Genomic DNA, 25939 nt, shown 5'->3' with positions numbered 1-25939 from the left:
TGTGCAACTTCGTGACACCAGCAAATGTAGCGTAACATGATTTCTCCTCTAAATTTCATCATTTGAATATTGAATTCTTTCACTTTTTCATAGTTTTAATGCCTGTTGTTGATATCGAGTTACAGCATGTTGCTGTATTGCTCTTGCAAAAGCTGTCACGGGCCGTATGGGAAGCATATCATAACATGAGGAGGTGGAGAGAAGGCACCTTCAGACCTTTTATTATCCATCCACAGTGTAGCTCTGCGTTCAGAGCCATGACAGTGTTGCTAGTGCCTCCTCTGTGTGCTCCCTTAGCCGTCATAAAGTCTTACCACCCTCCTTCATTTTTCAAACAGCCCACAGGTCCTTCAGCTTCACAAAGGACACTGTGGATGGAGCACGACAGCCCCCGCAACACTGTCTCCCTCATTCCAGCTACAGACAGGAAAACAACTCAGAGATGATTTTCATGCCACCGAGTGAATGTCAAATGTAAGCAATGATGAGATTTATGTGATGTGAACTCTCTGAAAGTTTGCATTACAGTGTCAAGGTTGCACATCATTAATGCATCAATGATATTGTACAAATAATAATTCGCTACATTTATGGGTACTCATAGAAGGGGGTAATCTCCACAACCACCAACAATGTGCAGCATCCACCTGGATGATGTGACGGCAGCCATATTGCGCCAGAACACCCACCACACATCCACCACACACGAATGTGATGCAGCCAATCAGTCTTTATGGAGATGATTAGGAGGCCATGATGGACAGAGGCCAATGGGAAAATTTGGCCAGGATGCCAGGGTTAAACTTCTATTTTAATCCAAAATACTGTTTAGGATGATTCTATGGACATTGAGACGCAGGGTATGTAAACATATATATATATAAGATGACAAAATGTGGGACTGGCTTGATTTTATACACAAGAAGTGTATTGGATGGTGAAAATTGGTGTTACCAAGCAGATCTGAGCAAATAACTGAGCTATGAGCTAAAATATGAGTTATGAGCTAAACTGAGATATGAGCTAAAATAATAACTGAACATTATCTATGTATTTACGAAAGTATTTTAACATTGAAAGAAAATTACACTTCACCTTTAAGTTACTTTAATTCATTTAACTCAGTACTTGCTTATATGATTACATTTTCAGCCCTATAATGTGAAGTGTGACCCAATCCTCATTATAGACAATTAAATGATTTAGAGAAGTCATCACAGAATACAAGGGAATGTTGCACTAGTACTCGGTGACAGGGCTCTACGTTATGCTTTTGCTGTGGTAATGAGGGGTAGCTAATTCCCACAATTCATTTTGAAAGATTTCACTCTGCATGCAAATTGTCTGACTAATCACTGCAATCTAAGCACCAACCTCAGAATACAAATATAAATGGGCATGAAATGTTTGCTAATATAGTCACATTTGTTGATCGTCTTCAAGAGTGGATTAGCATGCAACGGTTTGCAATATATATATATATATATATATATATATATATATATATACATTACGCTCTTGAGTGTTTTTCTCATTCCCTGGGTTGTCTTTTTTCACTTCATCCTTTTATAGTTTTGTTAAAAATAAAACTATAAAAATGAACAATACAAAAGCTCTGACATCAGCAACATGGACGTTTTGGAGATGAATCATTTACAGCTGTCAGGCAGGCAATACTGTCTAAGAAATATGACTCGCATTGCATTGGCATCTGGTTAATGAGAAGACACTAAGCCTTAGATATTAGACATATAATGCTTTATTAATGATCTTTCAAGCTAACAGAAAGCCCACTCAATCATGATCAGTCTAGGGGTAACTGTCAGGATGTGTTCAGAGTATCTGCCTAAAGCGGATAGCACAAAGTCAGCGCAAATCATGGGTTTTCCTGCGGCGGTAATGAGATGCATTGGTTCTACTGAGGTTTAGGATATGGAATATTACCATCAGAAAGCAAATCTGCATTCTGAATCTGAATAAATAACATCTAACTGGAGGTGTTTGCGGTCATATATTTTCACAGATATACGCTACCTATGAGGAAACTTGCCTATATCAATTTTCTGAAGACTGCTAAAGCCTCCTAAATAGTGGGACCAGAAAACGAGCAAGGACCAAATTATAGCTGAAAACCGCACTAATCTCCAGCCAACTCTGGCTGTTTGATCCAAAACCTCCTGGATACTGAACGCTTGCTGTGAAACAGCTCCTAGTGAATGGAGAAAAAGTAGAGGAAAATGCTTGAAAAGTTGTTAGGTTGTTATGCAGTTCAAATCAATGATACAAAGTACTGTTACATAATTAATAAGCTTCCTGCACAGAATGATTCACGTTAACATTTCAAGCAAATGAGAAAGTGCTCACTGTCTCAGGAGACGTTCCTCGTGTCAATGATCTAAGAGGAAAAAAAAATTCTAAATATCATTTCCTCACGTATCTCAAAATGGATTATAGGTTTTTTGATGGATAACACTTTCTAAAGGGATCAATGGATTTTGCTATACATAAAAAAACATAAATAAAAAAAAAATGTAATATGTATTGTTTGATGCACTAGATTCAGTGTTATTTTAGTTTCATTAAGATACTATTATTGGTTTTCATTAATATTTTGAATTAAAGATTTTATTTTTTAATTTTCCGGTTTTTAATTTTTGTTAAAGGTTTAGTCATTTGTATGTTTATCCATAGGCTATATAAATATATACATGGAATATGGTAATTAAGTAAGTTAAATTAAATGAAAATAAGAAATTTTCTCTTAGTTTTTGCTTATTTGATTTTATTTAAGTTAACATTCATTTTATTCAAGTAACTAAAACTTTTTTTATGGTTTGGTTTTAGTTTATATATTAATAAAATAATAAAAATAAAAACCCTGACCAGATTTGTACAACTTTTTCTTTTGCCACCACAATAGGTTAATTGCCAAGGGTGTTGCTATTTGGTTGCTAAAGATAGCTTTTTTGACAACATACTATTATATTATATTATATTATATTATATTATAATTATTTGGGACTAAATAACTAATTTCCAAGCTACATTGCAAAATGTAGCCTGTAATACTCATTCCAGTGCACTGGATGAGACAGATCTTTTCTTGCTTAGGTCAGCAAGCATATGTTGATCTGACATGAGGGGAGAGTCATCTCAAACCTTCCTGTCATGTCTATAAAATCATTTAGATGACAAACCATCATTTTAAAAGTGTACTCAAGGTCATTTTGAACTTGACCAATTCAATAACCTGAATAGTAATTTTGTAAATAAGTTTGAAATCCTTTCACTTATAAAATCTTTGTTTATCTTTTGTTGTTTTATTATAGGTATTAGGCTGCTGTCAGGAGCTGCACAGATCCAAAATACTGTTACACACGCATTTTCTTTTTTAACTGTTTACGTTCACTTAATACATAAGCAACTTAATACATAAGACAAGAGCGTAGTGTGATTTGGCCATTTAAGCAGCAGAAGAGAGGATTCAGGAGCGGAAGATTCAGGATCGCTCGATGTTTTCCATATTCGATCTAAACAGGATTGAAACAACTTAGCATTTTTTAGTGTGTTGCAATATTTCGATAATTTTGATATATTGTGCGGCCCTGCTAATTGCACATTGAATTTCATCAGTGCCGTAGTTACAGGAATGGTGCAGAATATTAGTTTTCAGATGTGAAGGGGGAAATACAATGCAAAAGAAACTAATTACTCTGGGTGTCTTATCGGCTGGAAACAGAGCAGTATGCGCAGTCCCACTCACTCTAGATCCGTAATAAAATGTTTTATGGAGACATAATAGATTTATATAGAAACTGCACATTGCATGTTATATGACATCTCTTAACTTGCATTTGGCATAAGAGTATTGACAGTCGTTGTACACTGTTGTTGTTTTTCTACACCTTTTTATTCTCAAACACAAATAAACAACCATAACATTTTATCACAGTGACACTTCTGACATGTCAGCAGTTCTCTGGCCGTTTACCGCCAATCTTTCTGCACATCCAGGTTGCTTTTATGGTCAAGGCACCAGGCAGAAGATATACAAATGAGGTGGAGATTAAGTTGTCTTATGTTTTTGTTAAAGATACATGATATGAGTCATCTGCAACCATCGATGAGAAACACTGCTCCTTCACACTCTCTTACACTTACAACCTTCCAGGCTCTTACACAAACATTTTAGAAAGATGTGCCATTCGCTAGATAACAAAGGTGATCATCTTTATCAGTTAAGCATGAATTACTGTGCAAACACTGACTAGGCAAGGAGATACAAATCTGTATTTGAAAGGGATGTGACAATAATATTAATATGGGTGAAACCTGTCAAGAACATTTCCAAGTTCCAAATGGGACTATGGATGAAAAATAGCCTTTGGCTAAACCCGGTACAATACATGAAATGGAAATTTAATGGTAAAATCCATTTATAAATAAATAAAGAAAAAAAGCTCATATTTCACCCCAAAGTCAAAGGAAAACAAAGAATTCTTCTGGATTTTAAAATAAGGCAAATATCAATATTTGCCATATACTAACTTTGATATTTTGTGCTTACTTTTGCTTAACAATGCAAAACAACCCATACAGTAATAAAGAGGTCATCTCTGTTTTGATGTTTTCTCAGACACACAAAATGGCGTTTTGCAAACACTTTACTTTGGCAGACTAAGTTTTTAAAATATTTCATAAAAAGACAGGACTATGTTAAAATAAATTATATTTGACAAGATATTTGCTTCACTGCTTATGTTTAATTAATATAATAGCCTAGGCATATAGCCTATTAGTAATATTGCCAAACTACCATTTCCTTACTATTTTTAGCTGTAATGTGATTTGCAACCGCAGCCATATAGCAAAAAAATGTAATTTAAACCTTACAAATAATATTAAAATGACTTTTAAACGTCTTTGTCATAGTATTCCAGTAATTTCTGTATGCACATAATGTTCGTCAATGAACCATATTTAGATGTTTGTGTAGGCTTTGATTGATAACTTGTCTCATTTCAGTTTCTTGAAAAAGATCGCGGCTCTGAGGTAAACGTCCAGGCAGCTCTTGCCATCTTCACAGCGAATTTACCAGTTCAAGTCTATCTGATTCGTTTGCGCTACACATTTCGAACTCAGACATTAAAATCTAACGTAGAAGTTAAAACGGCAGCCTGATATCTGTCGAAAAATCCCTAACGTTACTTCTATTAATCAATGAGTCGCAGGAAAGCACTGCAGTAGTAACCGGTATGACGGACCGTAACAGACAGAGGGATACGGACAGACAGTTTCTCTGAAAGTATGAATGAAAACCGGGTCGAATCAATGTGACCAACGCCTGTGCAGAACAAGCATGTGTTTAATGTACTTTGACGGATAAATGAGTTGAAACACGCTTATATTCAGTTTATAAACAGGATATGAAAGGGTCGTGTGCACATATTTGTATTCTCTCGCACGTGCACGCGCTCCCTCGCTGCGGCTCTAGTTCACACAGATGTGTAAAATAAAAATAAAAATACAACAACAAAAACACAGCATGAAAACGCATTTTATCGTCAGCCTGCGTTTAGTCTCTGTTCATGCAAAAGATAAAACATGCTGTTTAGCTTTACCAGCTCTGTTGTCATGTTCTGCTGTGTGGTGGCAATCATGTTTGCTGGATTCAGCAGCGATCTCCTGATGCAGTTCACTGCTCTTCCAGCACTTGAAAGCCTTGTTTGAGTTGGTGTGTTGCTGCAAGTTGCACTGCACACCCCACTAGCGGATCTGTTTGATATGATGGTGTAAAGTTGGTCCCTTCTCTCTCTCTCTCTCTCTCTCTCTCTCTCTCTCTCTCTCTCTCTCTCTCTCTCTCTCTCTCTCTCTCTCTCTCTCTTCCACAGTTACAGTAGGATATTAATCAAGACAACACGTTGCTTTTTCTGGCTTCAGTCCCTTTTACGACTTGAGCGATCAGTCACACTGCACACTTGATGAACATTGAACAGTGAGCTGATGATAGATCGATAGATAGATAGATAGATAGATAGATAGATAGATAGATAGATAGATAGATAGATAGATAGATAGATAGATAGATAGATAGATAGATAGATAGATAGATAGATAGATAGATAGATAGATAGATAGATAGATAGATAGATGGTGCATGCATAGGCTACATCATATTAATAAGGAGAGAGAGCAGGTGGAAAAATGGAGTCGCCGTACTATTTATAGGGAATAGGCATAAATGATAAAATATGTATGCATCAACAGAAAGGAAATATTAATTAATTTATTTATGTAATTAATTTATCTATGGCCTACTTAAATTCCCAGCATGAAAAGCAGCCCAGGACAGGGGTTTTCAATATTTTATGCCATGGACCCCAAAATATGATCCCAGCACCCCCATCCTAAAAAATTAAAAGGCAGCTTGTATATATAATGAGCCGATTTACACTGTTGAGATTAATATTGTAAATATGTATAAAATATTATTTTAGTTTTGTAACATCATTACAGTTCTTTTTCCATTTAGAATAATGGTTACTGCATTGTTTGTTTGTTTTTACTTATTTAAAACAAATTTGGTTGTTTATCAATTTAATAATTTGTGTTTATTTTAATTGTATTTAGTTAGTTAGTTTACTTTGTTTTTAATTAGGCTATTATTTAGGCTATTTTAACTTTTATACACTGGCTGAATCTCTGAACTTTTCCACAGAGACCTTATTGCTACTCCTGGGCGGTGAAGTCATTCACCCATATTTCATACTTGTACCAACACTGATTTTTCTGAAATCTAGTTTTGTTATTTACTTCTGTTGTTGTAGCCGATATTATTAAACATTTTTGCTAGGTTTAAATAATAGAGCCAAACAAGATAGCCTACTCAGCGAAGATGCAGCATTTTAAGTTAACAGTTTTATAATTGGATTTTATTATTATGATTAAAGTTTCTCAAGTGAAAGAAATTGCAGCATGTCCATATTTAAATTATTATAGTTTTGGTCAGACCTGATTTTCACAACACCAACAGTAGGCTACTACAGCATGGTACAGCCATATGGTATAGCCACAGGCAGTAAAAGAAGGCAAAATGTATGACCAAAAGAAACAAAAAAAAAAACAAACAAACAAACATACTACAGCCTCTGGTAGAGCCTTTTTTACAGTCTGTTTTACAGCAGACGCGCCGCATGTACGTACTGCGTCAACGCGCCTACGTCAGCACGCCCGAACGGCGATGATTGGCTGGCGGGTAAATTTGAAACGCAACTCCTTTAGACGAACGTTAACAACACATCCGGGTAAACTTGGTTGGACAAACCGGTGCTCTGCTGTTGTCCCTGGAAAACATACATATGTTCATATAATCTTACGTTACATCGTTTACACACAAGGCTGGGCGTCTACAACAGTACGTAAGTTATATTATTACATGGCAAACCATTGTTTGTTTGTTACTAATGACGAGCCGCTTAGAAAACACATGCTAGTGTTTTACTGTAACGTTAACGGCAAGTTGTTACTTCTATTGTTCACCATTGAACATGATAATGTGATTTAAACGTGTTTGGACTCGTTGTTTACGGTTGCACTTTCATAATCCTTGCAAAAACAAGTTTCATAATATTGTTATAGTCTAGTAGTACACTTATACATTTTTAAAAGATAGTTAGCAGCTATATTGCTATTTTGTCACTTTATAGACTTTAACTGTTTTAGATTGAATTTGAAACTACTTCTTTTATTCTATTATTACGTATCTTATGCAGATACATAATATCAATATTCATAATTGGCCACGCCTATAATATTTTGAATGGCCGAAAAGCCACAGATGTCCAAACAGTGGAATGTGTGATCTCGAGATATTAACAATAATCTTATATCAATTCATTCTTAATTAAATCTTGCAAGTTGTCTGAACTGGTGCACACAATATAAATATTTTTTTTCTGCAATGCAGGAGGACATGGAGACTGCTGTGATCAATCTTCACAGTGTTTTTGAAAGCCTGCGGGCACAAGCTGATATTCTCAATGAAAGCATTGAGCCCCGTAAGTACTGGCTGTGTTGAATATTTGAAATAAAATGCATGCATGCATGCTGTAGTACACTGTCTCAATCTCTCCCACTAAATATTCACTGAGATTCTTTGTTTCATTGTCAGAGTTCATTCAGATGGCCCTGAACTTTGAGGACAGTCGTCGTAAATGGCTGAGACTCGAGCATGAGCTAAATGCATGTAAGGAGGTGCTCACCAAGGCTGAGACAGAGCGAGGAGCATTGGAGGTCAAACTCAAACATGCCCGCAACCAAGTGGATGTGGAGATCCGCCGGAGACAGAAAGCTGAGGCTGACTGTGCAAAACTGGTTTGTAGGCCTCTGTTTGCATGGTACTTGCGCTGTAGACATGTTCTCTGAATTTAGGCTCAAACCAGACTTTCCTTTTTATTCCTCCGCAGGACCGTCAGATCCAGCTCATCCGGGAGCTGTTGGTGACCGAAGGCTCCAGTAACAGCATCCAGTTAAATGAGGAGCAGCGCTCTGCTCTGGCCTTTCTAAATGCCCGTTCCCAGAATCCCACAAACCTCAACACTAGTCGACGGTAAGAGAAAAAGCTACCCATTTTACTTCTGTGATATGATGCTTTTCTGAGTTTTCATTACTTTTGTGATTGTTGTATTAGGTCTTTTTTTATTGAGGCATGCCTTTCAATGTCAGTTAAACTGGATCAGGATCGGCAGTATAACCTAAATATTAAACCCTGTCATTTGTATGTGTCATTTTAAAGTCAGCATTAAATGAAAATAAACCCTCTCTATTTGCTAAATTTATTACTACTGTGTCCTTTGAGGCACGCCAGAAACATAGGATGCTGGTATGCTTGGCTTTATTCCGTGCTGTTGTCTCTGCTGGTTTCAAAACGTGTCTTTGTTATATTGTCATTTTCTGCTCATCCGACACTTTGCAACAACACAACCTTGTTTCTTCAGTGACTTGTTTCCTATAACAATGTCTGACTTTTATGTGGCCGGAGAAAGTCCAAATCAAGTGAAATCCAAATCAAAGCCGTTTTCCAGAAATCATATATCATGTGTTTGCCAAACCTGATCAGATTTCAGTCAGATATGCACTGAAATCAGATTTGGACTGACAGTCTGTCCTACAAAAGACCCGATAATCCATTATATTCGGCTGTATGTCACACAATATGGAATAAATAATCTGTCGCTACTTCAGTGTCATTGCAACTTTAACATCATGAATTTGAGTAAAGCTACTTTGAAGCAATGTGTAAATTGTTATACAAATACTTGGGTTTGTTCAATATGCTTAAAGTGCTCGAAAGTTGCCACAGTCATTGCATACTTTGCATGTGCTGCACTTAATTTGTACCATTTTTGTTTTAGCTATTAGTAAAGAAAAATTTATTTCTGTACCTTTTTTAGGGCTCCCACTCTCTCTCACGATAATTTGCCCTGTTTAGTACATCTGGCCCTTAGAATTGGAAAGAGAATAAAGATATTGATTAAGTGAGATCTCTGATTATACTCCTTGAAAAGCGGTGCTTTAAGTCCTTGAAAGCCCTGAAATTTAATTTTACAATATCTTTACGAACCCTGAAATAAGATCATTTGAAGCTGGATATTACAGAAATTTGTCAGGCAGGATATAATTGAATCATAAAAAGTATTGTTTTTTCAGCTTGAGTGACTGAAAATGGATTTATAAAACATTTTTAATGTACTGTGTCTTCAAGGATTTAAGTAAATGTCATAAAAGACAGAAGAATTGGTTCGGTTTTTATGATTTGAATGGTTTTTCACTGCTGTAACCTTCATTTGGTCTCTTCTAGACTGACCACCATTGATGAATCAGCGTCTATCTTGTCTGACATCAGCTATGATAAAACTGATGATTCTTTGGTATGTCATTTTCCTGAATATTAAAAAGATTAAGTTTATATGTATTCCTGTCTCAAACTTGACGCAGAGAAAGAAATTTTGTTAGACTGGCTCATCCTTTATTGATTTAATTGGCCTTTTCTTTAAATAAAGGACTGGGACTCTTCTGCAATCAGGACAGTTCGTCTCAAGAAACGACAAAAGAGGGTATGCTTCCAAATAAATTCACATTTAATCCAAACATGTCCAAATTTCAAGCAATATCTCATTTAATCTGTCTCAATGCAGCGCTCCTCCCGAAACCACACAGAAGGCCCGCCTGCTGGTGCCAAGAGGTCCCGCTCCACTGGCCGAACCTCTGAGAAAGTAAGAGCTGGTTACATAAGCACAAGACTGACTGTTTAATATTGGAGAAAGACTCTTCAGTATAAAAGCTCCCTGCTGGGCTTTGCTTTAGTCATTAGAGGTATAATGTTTCTACGGTTCTCCTCAGTCCCTACAACCCATTGAAGTATGACTTTTGGAAGATTTTATCTTCTTTTAACATTGTAAAAGCCAAGTCAACAAGCTATTCCCGGGTTGATGTTAATGTCCAGTTTATACTGTCCCTATTTTAGGTGAATAGCAAGTTAGAAATTGTTTGACAATTAATTAATTTGAGTTCTCTTTTATCAGGGTAATGAGTCTCTGGTGGCTAAGACCACCGTGACGGTGCCCGCTGATGGGGGACCCATTGAGGCTGTCACCACAGTGGAGGCTGCTCCGTACTGGACCAGGAGCCGCAGAAAGACTGGTAAGCTCGCTTCACTAAATTTATTATTGTCATTCGTGAGAGTGCAAGTACAGAGCAAGAGAATATTTGCATGAGTCATTGATTAAATGATTCTTGCTATTGATTGAATAATAATGTGCAGGCTGCTGTATTATAAATAAGATCTGCAGTGAGTCATGATGTGTGGTTGCTGTATCATAAATATGCGTTGTTTTATTGAACAGGGTCAAAGATTAATTTTTTTTAATAATTCATTATGTGGTTTGCAGGACTCTGGGGTGTTTTAAATTGACCCTTGTTGAGTCTTCAGCCTGGTACTCTTATTTATTTATTAGGGTTTTTTTTTTTCATGAGGTCTGTTTTGTATGGGCTTTTTTCCTGGTCATTTCTCACACCCCAAGCCTTTGCGTTTCTGTTTAAGTATTCTGCAGCAGTTAGCAGTGCTTCTCTCTGCTTTTGTTCTTCAGTTGTTCAGGAGTGGGACACTGCTGACACCGACTCTGTTCAGTCTATGGATGTGTTCAAGCATCCCAGTCAGCCCAATGGAGAGAGCAGGGCAGAGCCCAGCACTCCCCAGGGCAACGGAGGTGTCCGTCTGCATGAGTTTGTCTCCAAAACGGTAGGATATAAATCTTTCTGAGATGCGAAGATGTATTTGATTCATTGCTCTTGAGTCCCGACTCCCAACCGTAGAGGGTTGTTGACTTTTTAGATCATATTTTAAATTATTCATCCATGTATGCATTTTAAATTTGACTTTGTAAATTAATCAAAATGATAACTAGACCTTCCCAGTGAAACAACTTCTCTCTAGTTATGTATGCTGGACTTTTCCATTCGTTCAGGTCTTTTAAGTGCCAACTCTTTTATAATCAACTCCAAGGTTGCATTCAGCTCTGCCCTCATCTAATCAACAACTAATGGATAGAACCAAGACCCCTCCCAACATTTTTCCCATCTTTCTTACGACCATCGGTTTTACTATGTTTAGAAAAGATCTATCACAACTTTCATTATATTGTGACTAACGTTGATGATACACGGGCTGCTTTTTTGAGCAATTTTGCTTAGGTGCTTTCCCATTGAGAATCTGGATACTTTAGATCGGTCGTGGGCCCAGTGTCTCACCTGGTTGCCCATCACCTTAAGGTTGTACACTACACAAGGTGATCTGAAGTTTGCTGGAGCATGTTTGACCCCCAAAGTCTGGTTCGTTTGTCTTTTGCCATTATCATAGTAAAAAGTGAAACACCTGGCTGTATTTTATCTAAAATGACCACCCCATTTAAAACTGACACAAAACTATGTAATTTCCTATTATAATCAGTGAAGTTGTCTAGATAGGTTAGCAGTGGCCTGTGTTTATAGTCCTTACAGCTCATATCTACCTGGCTTTTGTTTTTTTTTAGGTGATCAAACCAGAGTCTTGTGTGCCATGTGGTAAGAGGATCAAATTTGGGAAGATCTCTCTAAAGTGCAGGGATTGCCGTGTTGTGTCCCACCCCGAATGCCGCGAGCGCTGCCCTCTGCCCTGCATTCCAAACATGACTGGGACTCCTGTTAAAAGTGAAGAGGTGACAAAGCTTGAATTTTCTCCCTCTTTTCCATTCTGATATTTCAAGTTTTAAACCATTAAACATATCAACCTGGTGTGATTTTTCGATAGGGCACCCTTGCAAGCTACGTGTCCTCCACCTCTCCCATGATTCCTTCACTAGTGGTGCACTGCGTTAATGAGATTGAGCAGAGAGGCCTACGTGAGGTAAATTGATAAAGATGCTGGATTCAGTCCTAGAAAACTGGACAACAAGACCAATATGTTCTGAAAACCTGTGTATCTCTTTGGCAGACTGGTCTTTACCGGGTGTCTGGCTCTGATCGAGTGGTCAAGGACCTGAAAGAGAAGTTCCATCGTGGGAAAACCGTTCCCCTGCTCAGCAAGGTGGACGATATCCATGTCATCACAGGCCTCCTCAAGGACTTCCTGAGGAGCCTAAAAGAACCCCTGCTAACCTTCCGCCTCAACCGTGCCTTCATGGATGCTGCTGGTTAGTGTTGATGTATGAATGTACACACTACCGTTCAAAAGTTTAGTGTCAGTAAGAGGGCTCTGCAAAAAAAAAAATATATATATATATATATATATATATTTTTTTTTTTTACATCAATCTAGTCTTGTTAATCAAAATACAAAAGAAAAAAAATCACTTTATAATTTTCTTCACTGAATATTTACCTAATTGAATATTTACCTTTATTTAATTTGTGATGTGAAGATTATATGCAGCGTTTTTACGTTTTATTACTTTGTTCAATTTCTATTTCTGGAAAACTAGACAAACCTGAAAAACTTAAAAAGCACTGGTTATTTCATTTGTGTGTTTGTTCTATTGCATTTATTTATTTGTGCCATTTGCTTGTACTTTTAGTATTTAGTTTTATTATTTATAATTATCAAAAAGAATAACTAGGCCCATTTTATTCGGTTATTACGACTTTTTGCGGTGGGGCCAGTGCAAATTGTATTCATTTAATTCAATTGAGAATCGAAATCGAATTAAGATCTTGTGAATCAAAATCTAATCGGGACATCTGAATTAATACTGAGCCCTAGTCGGTACGATTTTTTTAAAAGTCTCATGCTCACCAAGACGGCATTTATTTGATTAAAAAAACAGTAACATTGTGAAAGAAATAATATTAAAATAAGAAGTTATTTTAAATAGTAAGTGACCTGTATTCCTGTGATGCTAAGCTGAACTTTCAGCATCATTACCCCAGTCTTCAGTGTCACATGATCCTTCAGAAATCATTCAGATGGGCACAGTTGTGCTGCTTAATATTTTTTTCTTTATATAGAGATTTTAAATGAAAACTACTTGATCAATTGAATGTGTCCTTGCTGAATAATAGAATGAATTACTTATCTCACTGACCCAAAAATGTTGATCCGTGGTGTACTTGGGACTAGTACCCTCAATAGTAACCATTCACTCTGTTCTCATAGAGCTGTCTGATGATGACAACAGCATTGCCTTAATATATCAGAACATCAGTGATCTTCCACAGCCCAACAGAGACACTCTGGCCTTCCTCATCATTCACTTGCAGAGGTAAGCCTAAACGTCATACACAATTTCTGATTCTACTGTGTGGTTTATTCCCTGTACCATTTGCAAATACTATTTAATTATTAAAGTTAACACTAACATTTGTAGCTTTAAAGGAATATTTCACGTTCAAAGCAATTTGATCAGTATGTTAAAAACTGGGGCATTTTGGGGGCAATTACCCTGGTGTAAAAGCAGAAATATGAAGCCTGTATTTAAGCATTACCTTGAACTTTGCTTTTAGTGTGATGGTCACACTCCTGACATAGTGTTGCATTACTGCTGTAAATGCTCTATCTAGCATCCTGTTGACAAAAAAAATGGTTTAATCTGAACATTTGTATTATTGTGGTTACAAAATTGTTACCAGATATTATGGTATCAATTCTGGAAACGCTTTTTAAAATGTCTTTACAAATGTTTTGTAGTTTCTCTGTTTTTTAACAGTAACTGCGTACAATGTAACATGGAGCTACCTTGCAGTCCTTTTACAGTTCAATAAAAGTGTCATTGTATGGTTTTGATGTATTCGCTCCGTTTACACCAAATTAAAAAGCTATTACACATCTTTTTGTTATTATTATTATAATTTGTTTAATTTTCCTCCGCTAAGTACCGCTATCAATCCAGTTTAATTTAGAGCAACACTTTCTTGTAAACGAAATTAAAACCCAGCCCTTCTCTCGGAAGGCCGTTTTTAGGCTGTGAGACTTCATATTTAACTTGGGTATTATTTCTCATCATTAGAGTGGCCCAGAGCACGGATACAAAGATGGACGGCACTAATCTGGCTCGTGTATTTGGACCTACAATTGTGGGTCATGCCGTGCCCGACCCAGAGCCAATGACCATCCTGCAAGACACAAAACGACAGCCAAAAGTAAGTGCTCATGGCTAAAGAAAGGTTGGCTTCTTTTCCCCATTGGGTCTAGTTTGTAAATGTGTTTTGGACCAGTCTTTCATCAAGCTCTTTGTCTTTCTCTCTCTCAGGTGGTTGAGCGTCTCCTCAGTCTGCCTGTGGAGTACTGGAGTCAGTTTATGATCGGCAACAACGACCAAGCTCACAATCACATGATCATTGAGAACGCCAATGTCCACGCAACTCCTGATCATAAAAGTATGAATTTCACATCCAAACATTTAACAAAACTCTGTCTGATAGTGATATTCTATAACAACATGCTCTCCTTGTACTCTAGCAAGTATGTTTGGGCCCGTGACGACTCCTGACCAGCAGATGAGCAAGACCCCATCGTCCAGCTCTCTCTCCCAACGCATGAAGAACGCAACTCTCAACGCAATCACTCCAAAGTATGTTTGAACCTAAGTGGGTTTTATAGTAGTATGACACAGCTGTTTTTGAATATTTGTTAGCTAGCCATTATGAACATCCGTTCTGTTTTCAGGTTTGCTAGCAGGAGCAGAGCTCCAGGCAGCGTCTCTCGCCAGGGGAACTTCTTCGCCTCGCCTCTCCTGAAGTAGCCCTGAAGCAGTTCAGCTCTTCATGGATAAGAGTTTTTCTTTTCTTTGGGAAACAGCTGCAATATATTACATTTGTCCTATTAGCGTATTGTATGTCTGGTTTGTCCATCAATTCAAACCATTTTAACTCTACTCTTTTTATCTTACCTCTTTTTAGTTTTCTTGTAACATTTGTATTTTAGTCACTTTTAAATGTTTTAACGTACTATTAACATCCTCAAAACCAAAGCGATGGGCACTTCCATCAGTCACCGAATCCTCATAGAATAACACAATCTGCATCAGTTTGGGAGTTCTTTATAAAGAAACCTGAACTTGATTGTAGCATCTAGTACAGCTACATGCTTTATGCCGGATTTGTATAGCATAATCTGCGATTGTAACTTTGTATATTCTAATTTTATGCTTTACCTTAAATCTCAATCTCTTGGAGGGTTCAAGGATGTAGTGACAGATTTTTCTATAAAGTGTAAACTGTGTTTTTAAACATAGTCCAGCTTAAATTTCACAGCCAGTAGGTAAAATACATCATTTGTGTTAAAATGATGTTTTGAATTTGTTTAAATTATCCATTTGTGCTGTTTAAAATGCATTGTGCCCTCTGAGAGTTGTTTATAGAGGGATTCAGGACAGTAAGATAATTGAATGCTATTTGCATGCAAAAACATTATTGGTTGTTGTGGTGGGCATTTCAGCTTTCATAAACGAACATGGCCAGAATTATTTCAGAATTCCTCAATGGCATTGATTCGTCTATATGCAGTTTATTTAATTGTATACCGTATTTAAAGTATAAGCAAAAAAGGTGCCCTCTGGGAGAATTGACTGATTTTGAAGCATCTATTGTACCAATAGTATAAAGACTTGGACTGATTAGATGCTTTTCACTGTATGCAATCAATAATTTCTTTCAGTGGTACACTGTTTCTGGAGCAGTAGTCATGTGCATTGCTAATCTGTCAGTTTTTCATTGTTTTCAAAGAGCAACTGTTTATTATGTTGAACATTGGAGTTGATTTATCAATTCGAGTTGCTTTTCAGTTTGAGTGGTGACATTTTGTAAGACTTGTACTGTTTGTAAAATACATTCATTTATTGCCAGTCCATTGTGCCATTTTTGGAAAAAACAACAACACTGCATTGGGGTTTAGAGTTAAAAGTGGTGGGATGTAAATGTTCACATTTAAAATGCATAAAAAAATCACTAAGACTGATTCAACGAAGACTGGGTAGTTGAATCAATGGAAAAAGTATTAGAGGATTTCTTGAAGAAAGGATAGTAGGTGTACTGAAACTGTTATAACTAAGAAACTTGATCTAGGACTGAGGTTTTGCTCTCAATTTGGTGTGTATATCAGACATTCAGATAAGCTTTCATTTGTCATGAGCAAGTGCTGTAAATATGCTTTATTCTCCTTTAAACTTGGGGAAGGGCCATAGGAGGGGAGTGTTCTTGATGTAGTTCTGAAAAGCCGGGTCTGATCCCCATTTCTTCATAGCTTGCTTCTCAAGGATGGGGATCCCACTAACGTGTCTCAGTAAGAACCAGACGAAGAGCGGAGAAACCGCGCTGAGGTATTGAGGTCCCCTCATGACGGAGGAAGCGGACAGAAACAGCCCTGACCATTGCAGGATCTCCCCCAGGTAGTTTGGATGTCTGCTGTATGCCCACAGTCCATGACGAATAAACTTTCCCTGCGAACACATGCACGCTTATAAGATTAATGCCTTCGCTCCATGACATTAATTAAAATGTCACTCGCAAATAAGAAGCAGGATTTCTTGTAGTGAGTGTGCATCCAAATGCATACAGTTGGTTATGCCAATAGAGCTGTTGCAAGCGGACTCCCCCTTTCTTCCATTGTTTGGACAAACATCCCCACCCCAAATGCACATGGTTGGTAAAGCCAATATGAAGTGCGTCTTAAGCTCCAGAGCTCATTAATCAGTATATTGTTCACAAATACCTTTTAGGTAGAATGTTTCCATGTCCTGAAAAGATTCTGCAATTGAGACCGCCCTTAAAATGGCTGACTCCCTGGCCAGTGCCCTGACTACTGAACTAGGGAACTGATTGAGACGTACCCTAGCTGTTTCATGCTGCCCTTGTCTTCCATTAGTTGGACAAACAGATAGCCCTTTCAGGCTGTTTTTTTTTTTTTTTTTAAAGAACACTTATGGTTCACATTTAATTGTTTTTTTTTTTGTATATTTAGCCCATATAGAAAATATGCCGTTCTTCTCGAACCCTTTGGTATTCCTCACTTAGGGCTCACATTTCCTCAATTGTTAAAAAAGACTGAAGACAATAAACGTAAAAAAATTCGATGTATGTAATTAGTGTATGATATTTTGCTTAAATAATATTTATTCTTTTATTTCATGGTACTAGACAATATTCACCTCAAAATTAGGCAGCATGTATGTGTGTGTGTGTGTGTGTGTGTATATATTAAAACAAACACAAGAAAAATATTACATAATTATTATATTATTTTCAATTAATACAGTGTTTAAGTAAAAATATAGCAACGGTATTAGGAAAAATGCACGTAAGGCAGATTAGTGCCATCTGCTGGAAGAAATAAAGAAAATCATATGTAATACCAGTGAGTAACCACTAGATGCCAGCATAGCCAATATATAGGGCTGTGTTTTCAGTTGCTAATAAGAATAATTTCAGACATTATTTTATAATGTTTTGCATTTGGATATATATTTAAACATTCTCAAAGACTATTTGCAGATTACACCCCAAAAAATTGTTCAAGTCTACATTTTTTGTGTATTCTCGTGGCCACAAAAGTTACCAAGATTTTTATAATTCCGATTATATAAAAAATGTTCAAAACGTATTTTCTTTTGGTTCATTATGGCCAAAGACAACCAGAGGGTTAAGGACAACCAGTTTGATCCAGTTTGTAATCTGTCAAGAGTGCAGGTCTCATAAAACTGTAGATATATTCAAAGATATTTTTATGATATGAATTATATGATTTACATATCATTATCTTTCGCAACTGAGTAGTCTTATCAGCCTATTATTATCAGTGCAAGTTATTACTCACAGCATTATCTGGATCACTCTTAAAATTCCACTTCTGCTGGTCGGCAATGGCCTCTGTAGCAAAACCCAGCCCCCATATTCCCCAACCGATGTAGTCACGTGGGCCAAGGGGCTGGTCTCTTCTCTCACTGTTTAGAATTAGGGTGGGCAAGAGGGTAACAAATACCCACAGAGCTGGAAAGAAGGAGAAAAAACATGTTTCAATCTATATTACTCAGTCTAGTACTCTTTTGGGTTTAGTGGAATTTCTTTTTAGAGTTACTTTCCTAGTTGTTGTTTTTTTTGTGACATTATTGTGTTGTTTAAAGATTGGACAAGTATGGCCTACTGCAGCCACCAAAACAGTAACTATGAAATTAAAAATAATGTACAAGAATAGATGCAAAATAATTTACATCCACTTATTTGATTCAAAATAGAATAGAATAGAGATATAGGATGGAATAGATTGAATGATTTATCATCATTATGTGATAGAACAGTATAGAATAGGTGCAAAACTTCTCCTTATGTGATTCATAATATAATATAATTACTTTCCTAGTTGTCTCTTTTTGTTGTGATAATGATTGGACACGCATGGCCAACTTCAACCATCAATTAGCAGTAACTGTGCAAATAATCAATAGCCTTAGTTGAAATACCTTGCATGGTCCAGTACACAAAGAATGTCCCAGGGCTGTCTCTGACATTGTTAAACCTCCGGTCTTGTCCTTCCTTTAAGATTCTAAGAAAGAGAAATGTCCCGAGTCTGCAGGACAAGGCCCAATCTGTTACTTATTGACTTATTAACCAGACTTTAATAGATACTTTAATACAACATGAAGCTGGACTGACTTCACTTTTTAACGCTGTTAAAGCAACCAGACTCCAATCCAATCTATCCATCTATCTTACCTCAGTCCCCAGGCAGTAACAAGTCCAGTTTGTACGTTCTGTCTAAGGTGTCCATTTCCGCCCCATACACGACTCAGATGAGCCAGCAATATATAGGTACCAGATCCTACAAAACAACAAAAATTAATTTGTGGTTAAACTGATAAGGCATTCAATATCCCTCCGGATATGGGCAGAGCAGCCAGTCACCTGTGTCCGTCCATTTTAAAAGTGAGGCGTGTTCACTGAATATCTTACCAATGAACATAGAGACAATTGGTAGCAAAGTTCAAGGATTCTCAAGAGCACACTTCTCAAAGAGAAAGAAAGAGGGAATAGCACTCAGGAAGCTGGGTTTGAAAGACTGAAATGGTTGGATAATTTTTGTACTCCATTAAAAAGAAATGCATATTGAATGTTGACAGGTAAGTAGAAGCTAATGTTTTTGTTGTTGTTTGTTTGTTTGTGATTTTTGTATGTAGAAAATAAGAATTTGCATTAGCCTACTACATAATCATATCCTAATGTTCTCTTCTCAATAATCACTTTCTATATGCAATGAATCAAATTATAATCAGTATAACTGTCAAAATTCTTAATATATGCGGTATAAAACATTACTGTTGTGTTGAAAATTATGATAGTATGTGTGATAATGTATTTTTACATCTATACAGAAGTTTAAAATGTATATTTCAGTGTTAATGTAACTGATTTTTCATGTCTATGCATACGTTTTAATTTATAAAAATTAAAATAGCATATTTTATTGCACATGAAGTTGTTTATCTAAAAAAAAAAAAAAAATCACATATCCGAGCTAACGTAGTAATTTTTTTCCATCCGTTTTTGACAAGTCCCGCCTCTTGCTGAATGATTGACAGTGACGATTCCACAGTTTGGCCAATCAAGCGACGACTACTCTGTACAGTAATGTGTCTGATTGGTTAAAAAGACGGCTTGTCGAAATACGGGTGGGGGAAATCATGCGCTTTCAGTAAGCTGGTTTTAAGATCGTGTCTTGTGGGTGGAGACGTATTTATGATGGTTTCACAACACTTCTTTGTAGTTTAGATAACCAACGTTTTGTAATACATTTTGATAACAACCTATTTTTCACAATAAACAAGTAAAAACAAGTTGCGACCCTACGAAACATATACAACACACATACGAAATGCCATATAGGTATGTGTGTGCAATCTGCGCATTCTAATGCACAAACAGATTAATCAGTCAATATTATACTACTATATCAAGATAAGTTACGCCTTTTGGATAAATCATTTACCTGCCAAGTCGTAAAACTTTTCAGTTTTGAGAGTAGATGCTAGTCCCCATCCGACCCACTGAACGGCCAGGTCGATGGCTGCACATTTAGCTAACGTGCTTCCTATGATCATCTCCAGCTGGTTCAGAAGCAACAATGTTTCAAACTTGAGCTCAAACATACAACCCTACAGAAAAAAATACGGCAGAGCAAAGTTCATAACATACACACTGGAGGAGGAGGAGTGGCCAATGCTGATTCTGTGCGAACGCTGCCTTATGGGAACTGTAGTTTGAGAATATCTAATGATTTTTATGTATTGTCTACTGCTTGAATACATTAGAATATGATAGAATAGAAAATAGAATAGAAATATCCATAATGAACCCATAGCTTAGAACAGAACACAATAAAAACAATAGACATGCAAAATTTTACTTCCACTTATTTGATTAAGAATAGGCTAGGCCTATATAACAAGTTGAATGTTGGATCTTCATTATGTGATATAAAATACAATAGAATAGTATAAAATAGGTCCAAAACTGACAAAGTTCTACATAGGCTATCTCTTTTATTAGGCTAAACTTAGCAATTTTTACAAAATAGATTGTTTCTAAGCAGCTTCACAGTAATTAACAGGAAAATAATGGTGTTAAAGTTGCAAAATTCATTCATCTTTAACTTCAATTTTAGTGAAGCAGCTCTAAAGAAGATAATAGTGTCCTTATTTAGCTCAGTTCAATATAATATAATAAAATTTCAGTGTTCTGACTAGTGGGTCCTTACATCAAATACCCATTCACAATGAAATATGACTCAGGGGACTCCAAACAAAGTGCTCAACTCACAACCTGAAAGATAAGAAATTTATGACTTATGGCTATAAAAAAAACAAGAGAAGGTGTGTTTGGGCTCAGACAGAATACAGGCGAAAGACACCAAGTCATCTGTCTTTTGCTATAAAAAAAGTTCCTTTTATTCTCCAGGGTTGGCCATTTAATTTGAAGGGCTATTGAAACATTATTCCAGATTGAATACAAGTGAAGAGCATGGCAGAAAGCAAGACCAGCATCAGCTCGAAAGGAGGGGCCAATGTGCTTGCTAAACAGGTGCAGAAAAAATTCAGCCGGGCACAAGAGAAGGTACGTGGCTGGAATCATAAAACACAATAGAGTTAAGATAGCCGGAGTGCTTTCCAGTGCTGTCAGTCTTCCTGTTTGAGAGTGCAGACACTTTAGTGTTATCTTGATCCAATAATCGATTCAGTCACATGACATGGGAGTAGCTGGCACAAGTTGTTTTATCTACTCCATCAATAAGACTAAATGCAAACATGCAGCTTCCTACTCAGCTTAACAGTGTCCTTTATTCCCAGAATTGCTTTCATTTGTCAGCCAAGGCTGACCAATTCACCATACTTTTCTGTTTTCACCTGTTAAACCCTTCATATCTTGTCGTCTCAAAACTGATCGATGGTGAAGTCAGATCAAAAGATCTTAGGATCTAAGCCTTTTTTCTTTGTCAATATACTTGGAGAATACCCTTGTCTGGTGTTTGTAGGCACGTTGTAAAATGTGATCCCTTTGCAGGTTTTGCAGAGACTTGGCAAATCTGAGGAGACCAAAGATGAGCACTTTGAGCAGTGTGTAATGAACCTCCAATTTCAACAGGTACATTACATCTACAGTCTCCAAAGTAACAGCTTTGAAGATCAAAAGTTGACCTATTTTTTCCTTGTGGTTTCTATTGCAGAGCGATGGATACAGAATATACAAGGACCTTAAAGCGTACCTCAACGCTGTCACAGGTTGGCTCTTGACTATGAGACTTGTGCAGGAGATTATCTTACACAGGAATACTGACATGCTTTATTGTGCTTCATGTTTAATAGTAATGAAAGATGCGTCAGGTCGACTGTTTCAGTCCTTGTTTGATGCCTATGACGATAAATGGGATGGTGTAGAAGATCTTGGGGAAGTTGTGGAGGTAAGTGTCAGAGATCACATTGTAAGACAAAAATTCTGTAGAAAAATTGATATGGTACCTACAGTGTAAAAAATGCCTTAAAATTTTAAGTGCATTGAAATGGAAAAATTGAGTTAATACAATGAAGGAGATTGATTTAATCATCATAAACTCAAAAATATTATGTTATCTGAACCAAATTAATTATTTAAGTTGATTTGACTTCAGACAAATCATGAACATATTTTTTACAGACTACATTTCTGCCAGGACATTGTCAGTTAAAGGGATAGCTAGTTAACCCCAAAATGGAAATGCTGTTATTAATTACTCACCCTCATGTCGTTCCGACCAAACCCGTAATACTTTCGTTCATCTTTGGAACACAAACAAAGATCCGTTCCTCCATTGACGCTTTGACGCTTTAAAAAGTTCATTAAAAGAATGGATATGAATTGAGCGGTTTAGTCCAAATTTTCCTAAGACACGTGATCGTTTTATATGATGAACACATTGCATTTATGCTTTTATTATAAATGTGTCTCTCTGTGTCCCAAAGGGAGAAGAGCTTCTGTGGAAAGATTACGAGTCCAAGCTGCGTGATCAGGCATTAATCACTATGGAGTCTTACATGAGCCAGTTTCCAGACGTCAGGGTAAAAACGACTGCCTGACTGACATAATGGCGCATACATTTTGCACAAAGCTCTCAATATATATATATTTTTTTAAAATGAGCAGTTTTTAAACTATTTTTCTTCATGATTCAGGAAAGAGTGGCCAAGCGAAACAGGAAACTCGTAGACTATGATTCTGCACGTCACCACCTGGCAGGGATGCAGAATGCTAAAAAGAAGGATGACATCAAAATTGGAAAGGTAGGCCTATTTTATGACTGACAAAGTTTGTTGGTAACCAGATAAGTTCTAACCTTCCAATCGTGTTTTTTTACTACCAAACATGACATAACATCATACATGATTTATGAAGACAAGATGTATGGGACTTTCCTTTTTGCTTTTGTTTTTAAGGCAGAGGATGAGATGAATGCAGCCAAGGTGATATTTGAGGACATGAACAGCGAGCTGAAGATGGAGTTGCCTATTCTATTTGACACGTGAGTTGTTTTTATAGTGCACAGATGGAACTTGTTCAAATGTTAATTCATTACACAAATTAAATATAATAAAGATTTTGGTATATGTTATGGGTATAATTTTATAAATTATATGGTTTCGCTCTATTTTGCAGTACATGCACTTTCTGTATGTGTATTTACCAAAGAAAGTTCTTGTTATTAAGTTCAGGGTTAGTATTTATTACCCAGTTATTGTATAATATGTACACGGGGAACAGGACTGTAATATGAAGTGTTACCGCCTGCTTAATTTATGGTCTGTATATATATTAATTTATTTTAGTTTTTTTTTTTGACATCTACAAACGTAAACTTGGCCAATATTATTTGTTCTGCATTCTATAGTCGTATTGGTTGCTATGTCACAGTCTTCCAAGCCATTTGCAACCTCAGAGACACCTTCTACAAGGAAATTACCAAGGTAAACCAAAATACAGCTTGAATCAATAAACAGTGATTCCTCATGATCTGCAACTACTTTTTTTTTGCCCTAGAACAACGAGGTTCTACAGACTGTAATGAAAGAGCTGAACGTCCAACATCCAGACAAGAGCTTTGTCGTGAAGAATTTATACCGGTATAAGTCTTTATAAGCTGTTCTTCTATACATAATTTTTAAACAAGTTAAATATCAGTAAGACATTAGCTGTCAAATATAGTACAAATGACTCTCTTTGTTTCATTTTAAGCTCAGGTTCCTTGAAAAGAAGGTCATTTCGAGACACGTTGTCTCCCAGATCACTTAAAAGCTTTTATGATATGCACAAGGGTTACAGCCCCAGAGATTCTCTCAGGTAAAAATCATCATTTCAATCTCTCTTTGCCTTGCAAATTTAAAAAGTTGGGAACTAATGCCATCTGCTGGTGAATGTGAATGATTAGTTATATAAAGAAGAGTCACAAAATGTATTTTTAAATCAAGTCAAACTACACAAATACTTGTTTACTAGCAATGCAATATCATTTGGCCAAAATAATAATGTAGTATTTGTTTTTATTTTGTACCTTTCCCATTATTGCAGAATGAATGTTTTGTGGCTCATAATAGTTTTACTATTTGAGTTTAGCTATATAGACATTTAAACTACATTACCTACATTCAGGTATTTATTAGTTAAAAATAATCCTGTAAAAAAAAAACGGTAAAATACTGGCAGCTGTGGTTGCCAGCATCATACCGCAAAAATACGGTGTGTTACTGTTTTTAAAATTAACAGCTAAATACCATAAAGTATAAAACTTTAATTTGACAGCTATATTCTCTAACACAAAAACGGTGACACACCATATTTTTACGGTATGATGCTGGGAACCACAGCTGCCATTAGTTTACCGTTTTTTTTTTAAAGGATTATTTTTTACCCATTTAGCATGTTTTCACCAAAAAAGGTGTGTATCTTTTAACCTGGGCAATAACAATGTAAATTGTTTAAAATATGTTGCCAAATCTTTATATTGACTTTTGACAACTAGCCCCAGTCTACCTGTATATACATTTTCAGCATGTATCACTGAATAGGATGGATATCTGTTTTCAAGATTCAAACCAACTTAATTCTCTATACATTTTCTATTACAGGAGAGGCAACTCATCCAGTTTTAGGTCTGACAAACCAGCATATGGGTTATACAGCCCCAGCCCTCTACCCATTTATGACAACGTCTCTGGTACAAAAGATGCACAAGGAGGCCCTATAAGATTAGACGATACAGAGGACGAGCCACATGTGGATGGCACCAGCACCTCTGAAGATAAACCAGTGGTAGAAGACAAGAAAGCGGAAAATAAAGAGTCCTCGCAAGCCTCAAGTCAAGATGCACGGGGAGATACGCCAAATGAGGAGGAGTCTTCTGAGGAGGACAGTGATGAGAGTCCCACCGAATGCTCCAAGATCAAAGATCAAAAATCATCTGAGAAGGTGGAGAATGATGGGCCTTCTGGTGTGGAGAATGGAGTAGCTCGTGACCCTAAATCAGATGTGGAAGAAACTGATGCTTCAAGCTATGTGAGTTCTGTAACCCTAAACACATGTACTCCATTCTGAATGTAGCCATTATGTTCATTCCTCAAAAAAATATAACAGTGTAACTCAAAAAGAGGTGTGATTTTTATTTATCTGACATGTTTCAAGGCTCTAAATAAGGGTGACCATCTGTCAGGAGAGGTGAAGGAAGGAACGAAAACAGAAGCCCCTAAATAGCAGGCAAAAGGTCAGCAAAATTTGAGAGCACTTATCTCACACTCATGTTGTGAATATGTTTCATTTAATCCATATGAACAAATGGCTTAATGTGCATTTCATTTCAAATTTATCTGTTTACAGAAAACACACATTGTTTGATGGATAT

General features: G+C 36.6%; 4 protein-coding genes across 6 annotated transcripts in view; 2 read left to right on the top strand and 2 right to left on the bottom strand.

Moving 5' to 3' along the window:
- Positions 1 to 5804, bottom strand: part of LOC120462748 (inactive dipeptidyl peptidase 10) — a 43834-nt gene extending 38030 nt beyond the window's left edge. For both annotated transcript variants that reach the window (XM_039651406.2, XM_039651407.2), the window contains exon 1: positions 5622 to 5804. In XM_039651406.2, the coding sequence (XP_039507340.2) occupies positions 5622 to 5660 (39 nt within the window). In that variant the 5' untranslated portion in view covers positions 5661 to 5804. The remainder of the gene's footprint in view (positions 1 to 5621) is intronic.
- A 1482-nt stretch (positions 5805 to 7286) lies between these two features.
- On the top strand, positions 7287 to 16373 carry racgap1 (Rac GTPase activating protein 1). Of its 2 annotated transcripts, none has more exons than XM_039652020.2 (17): positions 7287 to 7414; positions 7967 to 8057; positions 8171 to 8373; positions 8466 to 8608; positions 9860 to 9929; positions 10062 to 10115; positions 10197 to 10274; positions 10584 to 10701; positions 11148 to 11299; positions 12090 to 12254; positions 12347 to 12442; positions 12530 to 12728; positions 13688 to 13793; positions 14538 to 14670; positions 14781 to 14907; positions 14990 to 15101; positions 15197 to 16373. In XM_039652020.2, the coding sequence occupies exons 2-17, from the start codon at positions 7973 to 7975 to the stop codon at positions 15270 to 15272; spliced, it is 1917 nt and encodes a 638-aa protein (XP_039507954.2). In that variant the 5' UTR covers positions 7287 to 7414; positions 7967 to 7972; the 3' UTR covers positions 15273 to 16373. The 2 variants fall into 2 exon arrangements, with proteins under 2 accessions (XP_039507954.2, XP_039507955.2); XM_039652021.2 differs by having other exon boundaries at positions 7287 to 7418.
- LOC120463151 (uncharacterized) lies at positions 16345 to 23013 on the bottom strand. The gene is made up of 6 exons (XM_039652024.2): positions 22789 to 23013; positions 20507 to 20672; positions 19237 to 19342; positions 18984 to 19090; positions 18341 to 18513; positions 16345 to 16967 (listed from the first exon to the last, which is right to left on the bottom strand). The coding sequence occupies exons 1-6, from the start codon at positions 22888 to 22890 to the stop codon at positions 16680 to 16682; spliced, it is 942 nt and encodes a 313-aa protein (XP_039507958.2). The 5' UTR covers positions 22891 to 23013; the 3' UTR covers positions 16345 to 16679.
- On the top strand, positions 19492 to 25801 carry bin2a (bridging integrator 2a). Its single transcript, XM_089124091.1, has 13 exons — positions 19492 to 19640; positions 21475 to 21630; positions 22078 to 22158; positions 22241 to 22295; positions 22380 to 22474; positions 23013 to 23108; positions 23223 to 23330; positions 23484 to 23569; positions 23936 to 24011; positions 24085 to 24167; positions 24280 to 24384; positions 25170 to 25596; positions 25723 to 25801. The coding sequence occupies exons 2-13, from the start codon at positions 21538 to 21540 to the stop codon at positions 25789 to 25791; spliced, it is 1374 nt and encodes a 457-aa protein (XP_088980217.1). The 5' UTR covers positions 19492 to 19640; positions 21475 to 21537; the 3' UTR covers positions 25792 to 25801.
- The last annotated feature ends 138 nt before the right edge of the window (positions 25802 to 25939 follow it).

This window comes from Pimephales promelas, chromosome 20, assembly GCF_988280905.1.
Source record: "Pimephales promelas chromosome 20, fPimPro1.hap1.1, whole genome shotgun sequence".
Taxonomy (NCBI): domain Eukaryota; kingdom Metazoa; phylum Chordata; class Actinopteri; order Cypriniformes; family Leuciscidae; genus Pimephales; species Pimephales promelas.
The sequence above is the reverse complement of the archived record's forward strand: the minus strand, read 5'-3'. Positions and strand labels throughout refer to the sequence as shown.

Excerpts from the sequence above, each read along its gene's own strand:
- racgap1 (XM_039652020.2), top strand. The coding sequence starts at position 7,973 with ATGGAGACTGCTGTGATCAATCTTCACAGTGTTTTTGAAAGCCTGCGG. Across the intron at positions 9,930-10,061 it reads ATAAAACTGATGATTCTTTG|GACTGGGACTCTTCTGCAAT; the intron begins GTATGTCATTTT and ends CTTTAAATAAAG. Across the intron at positions 14,671-14,780 it reads ACACAAAACGACAGCCAAAA|GTGGTTGAGCGTCTCCTCAG; the intron begins GTAAGTGCTCAT and ends TCTCTCTCTCAG.
- LOC120463151 (XM_039652024.2), bottom strand. The coding sequence starts at position 22,890 with ATGAACTTTTTAAAGCGTCAAAGCGTCAATGGAGGAACGGATCTTTGT. Across the intron at positions 20,673-22,788 it reads TTGGTCGGAACGACATGAGG|GGTTGTATGTTTGAGCTCAA; the intron begins GTGAGTAATTAA and ends TTTTTTCTGTAG. Across the intron at positions 16,968-18,340 it reads AGAGTGATCCAGATAATGCT|GGAAAGTTTATTCGTCATGG; the intron begins GTGAGTAATAAC and ends ATGTGTTCGCAG.
- bin2a (XM_089124091.1), top strand. The coding sequence starts at position 21,538 with ATGGCAGAAAGCAAGACCAGCATCAGCTCGAAAGGAGGGGCCAATGTG. Across the intron at positions 21,631-22,077 it reads TCAGCCGGGCACAAGAGAAG|GTTTTGCAGAGACTTGGCAA; the intron begins GTACGTGGCTGG and ends ATCCCTTTGCAG. Across the intron at positions 22,296-22,379 it reads GTACCTCAACGCTGTCACAG|TAATGAAAGATGCGTCAGGT; the intron begins GTTGGCTCTTGA and ends CATGTTTAATAG.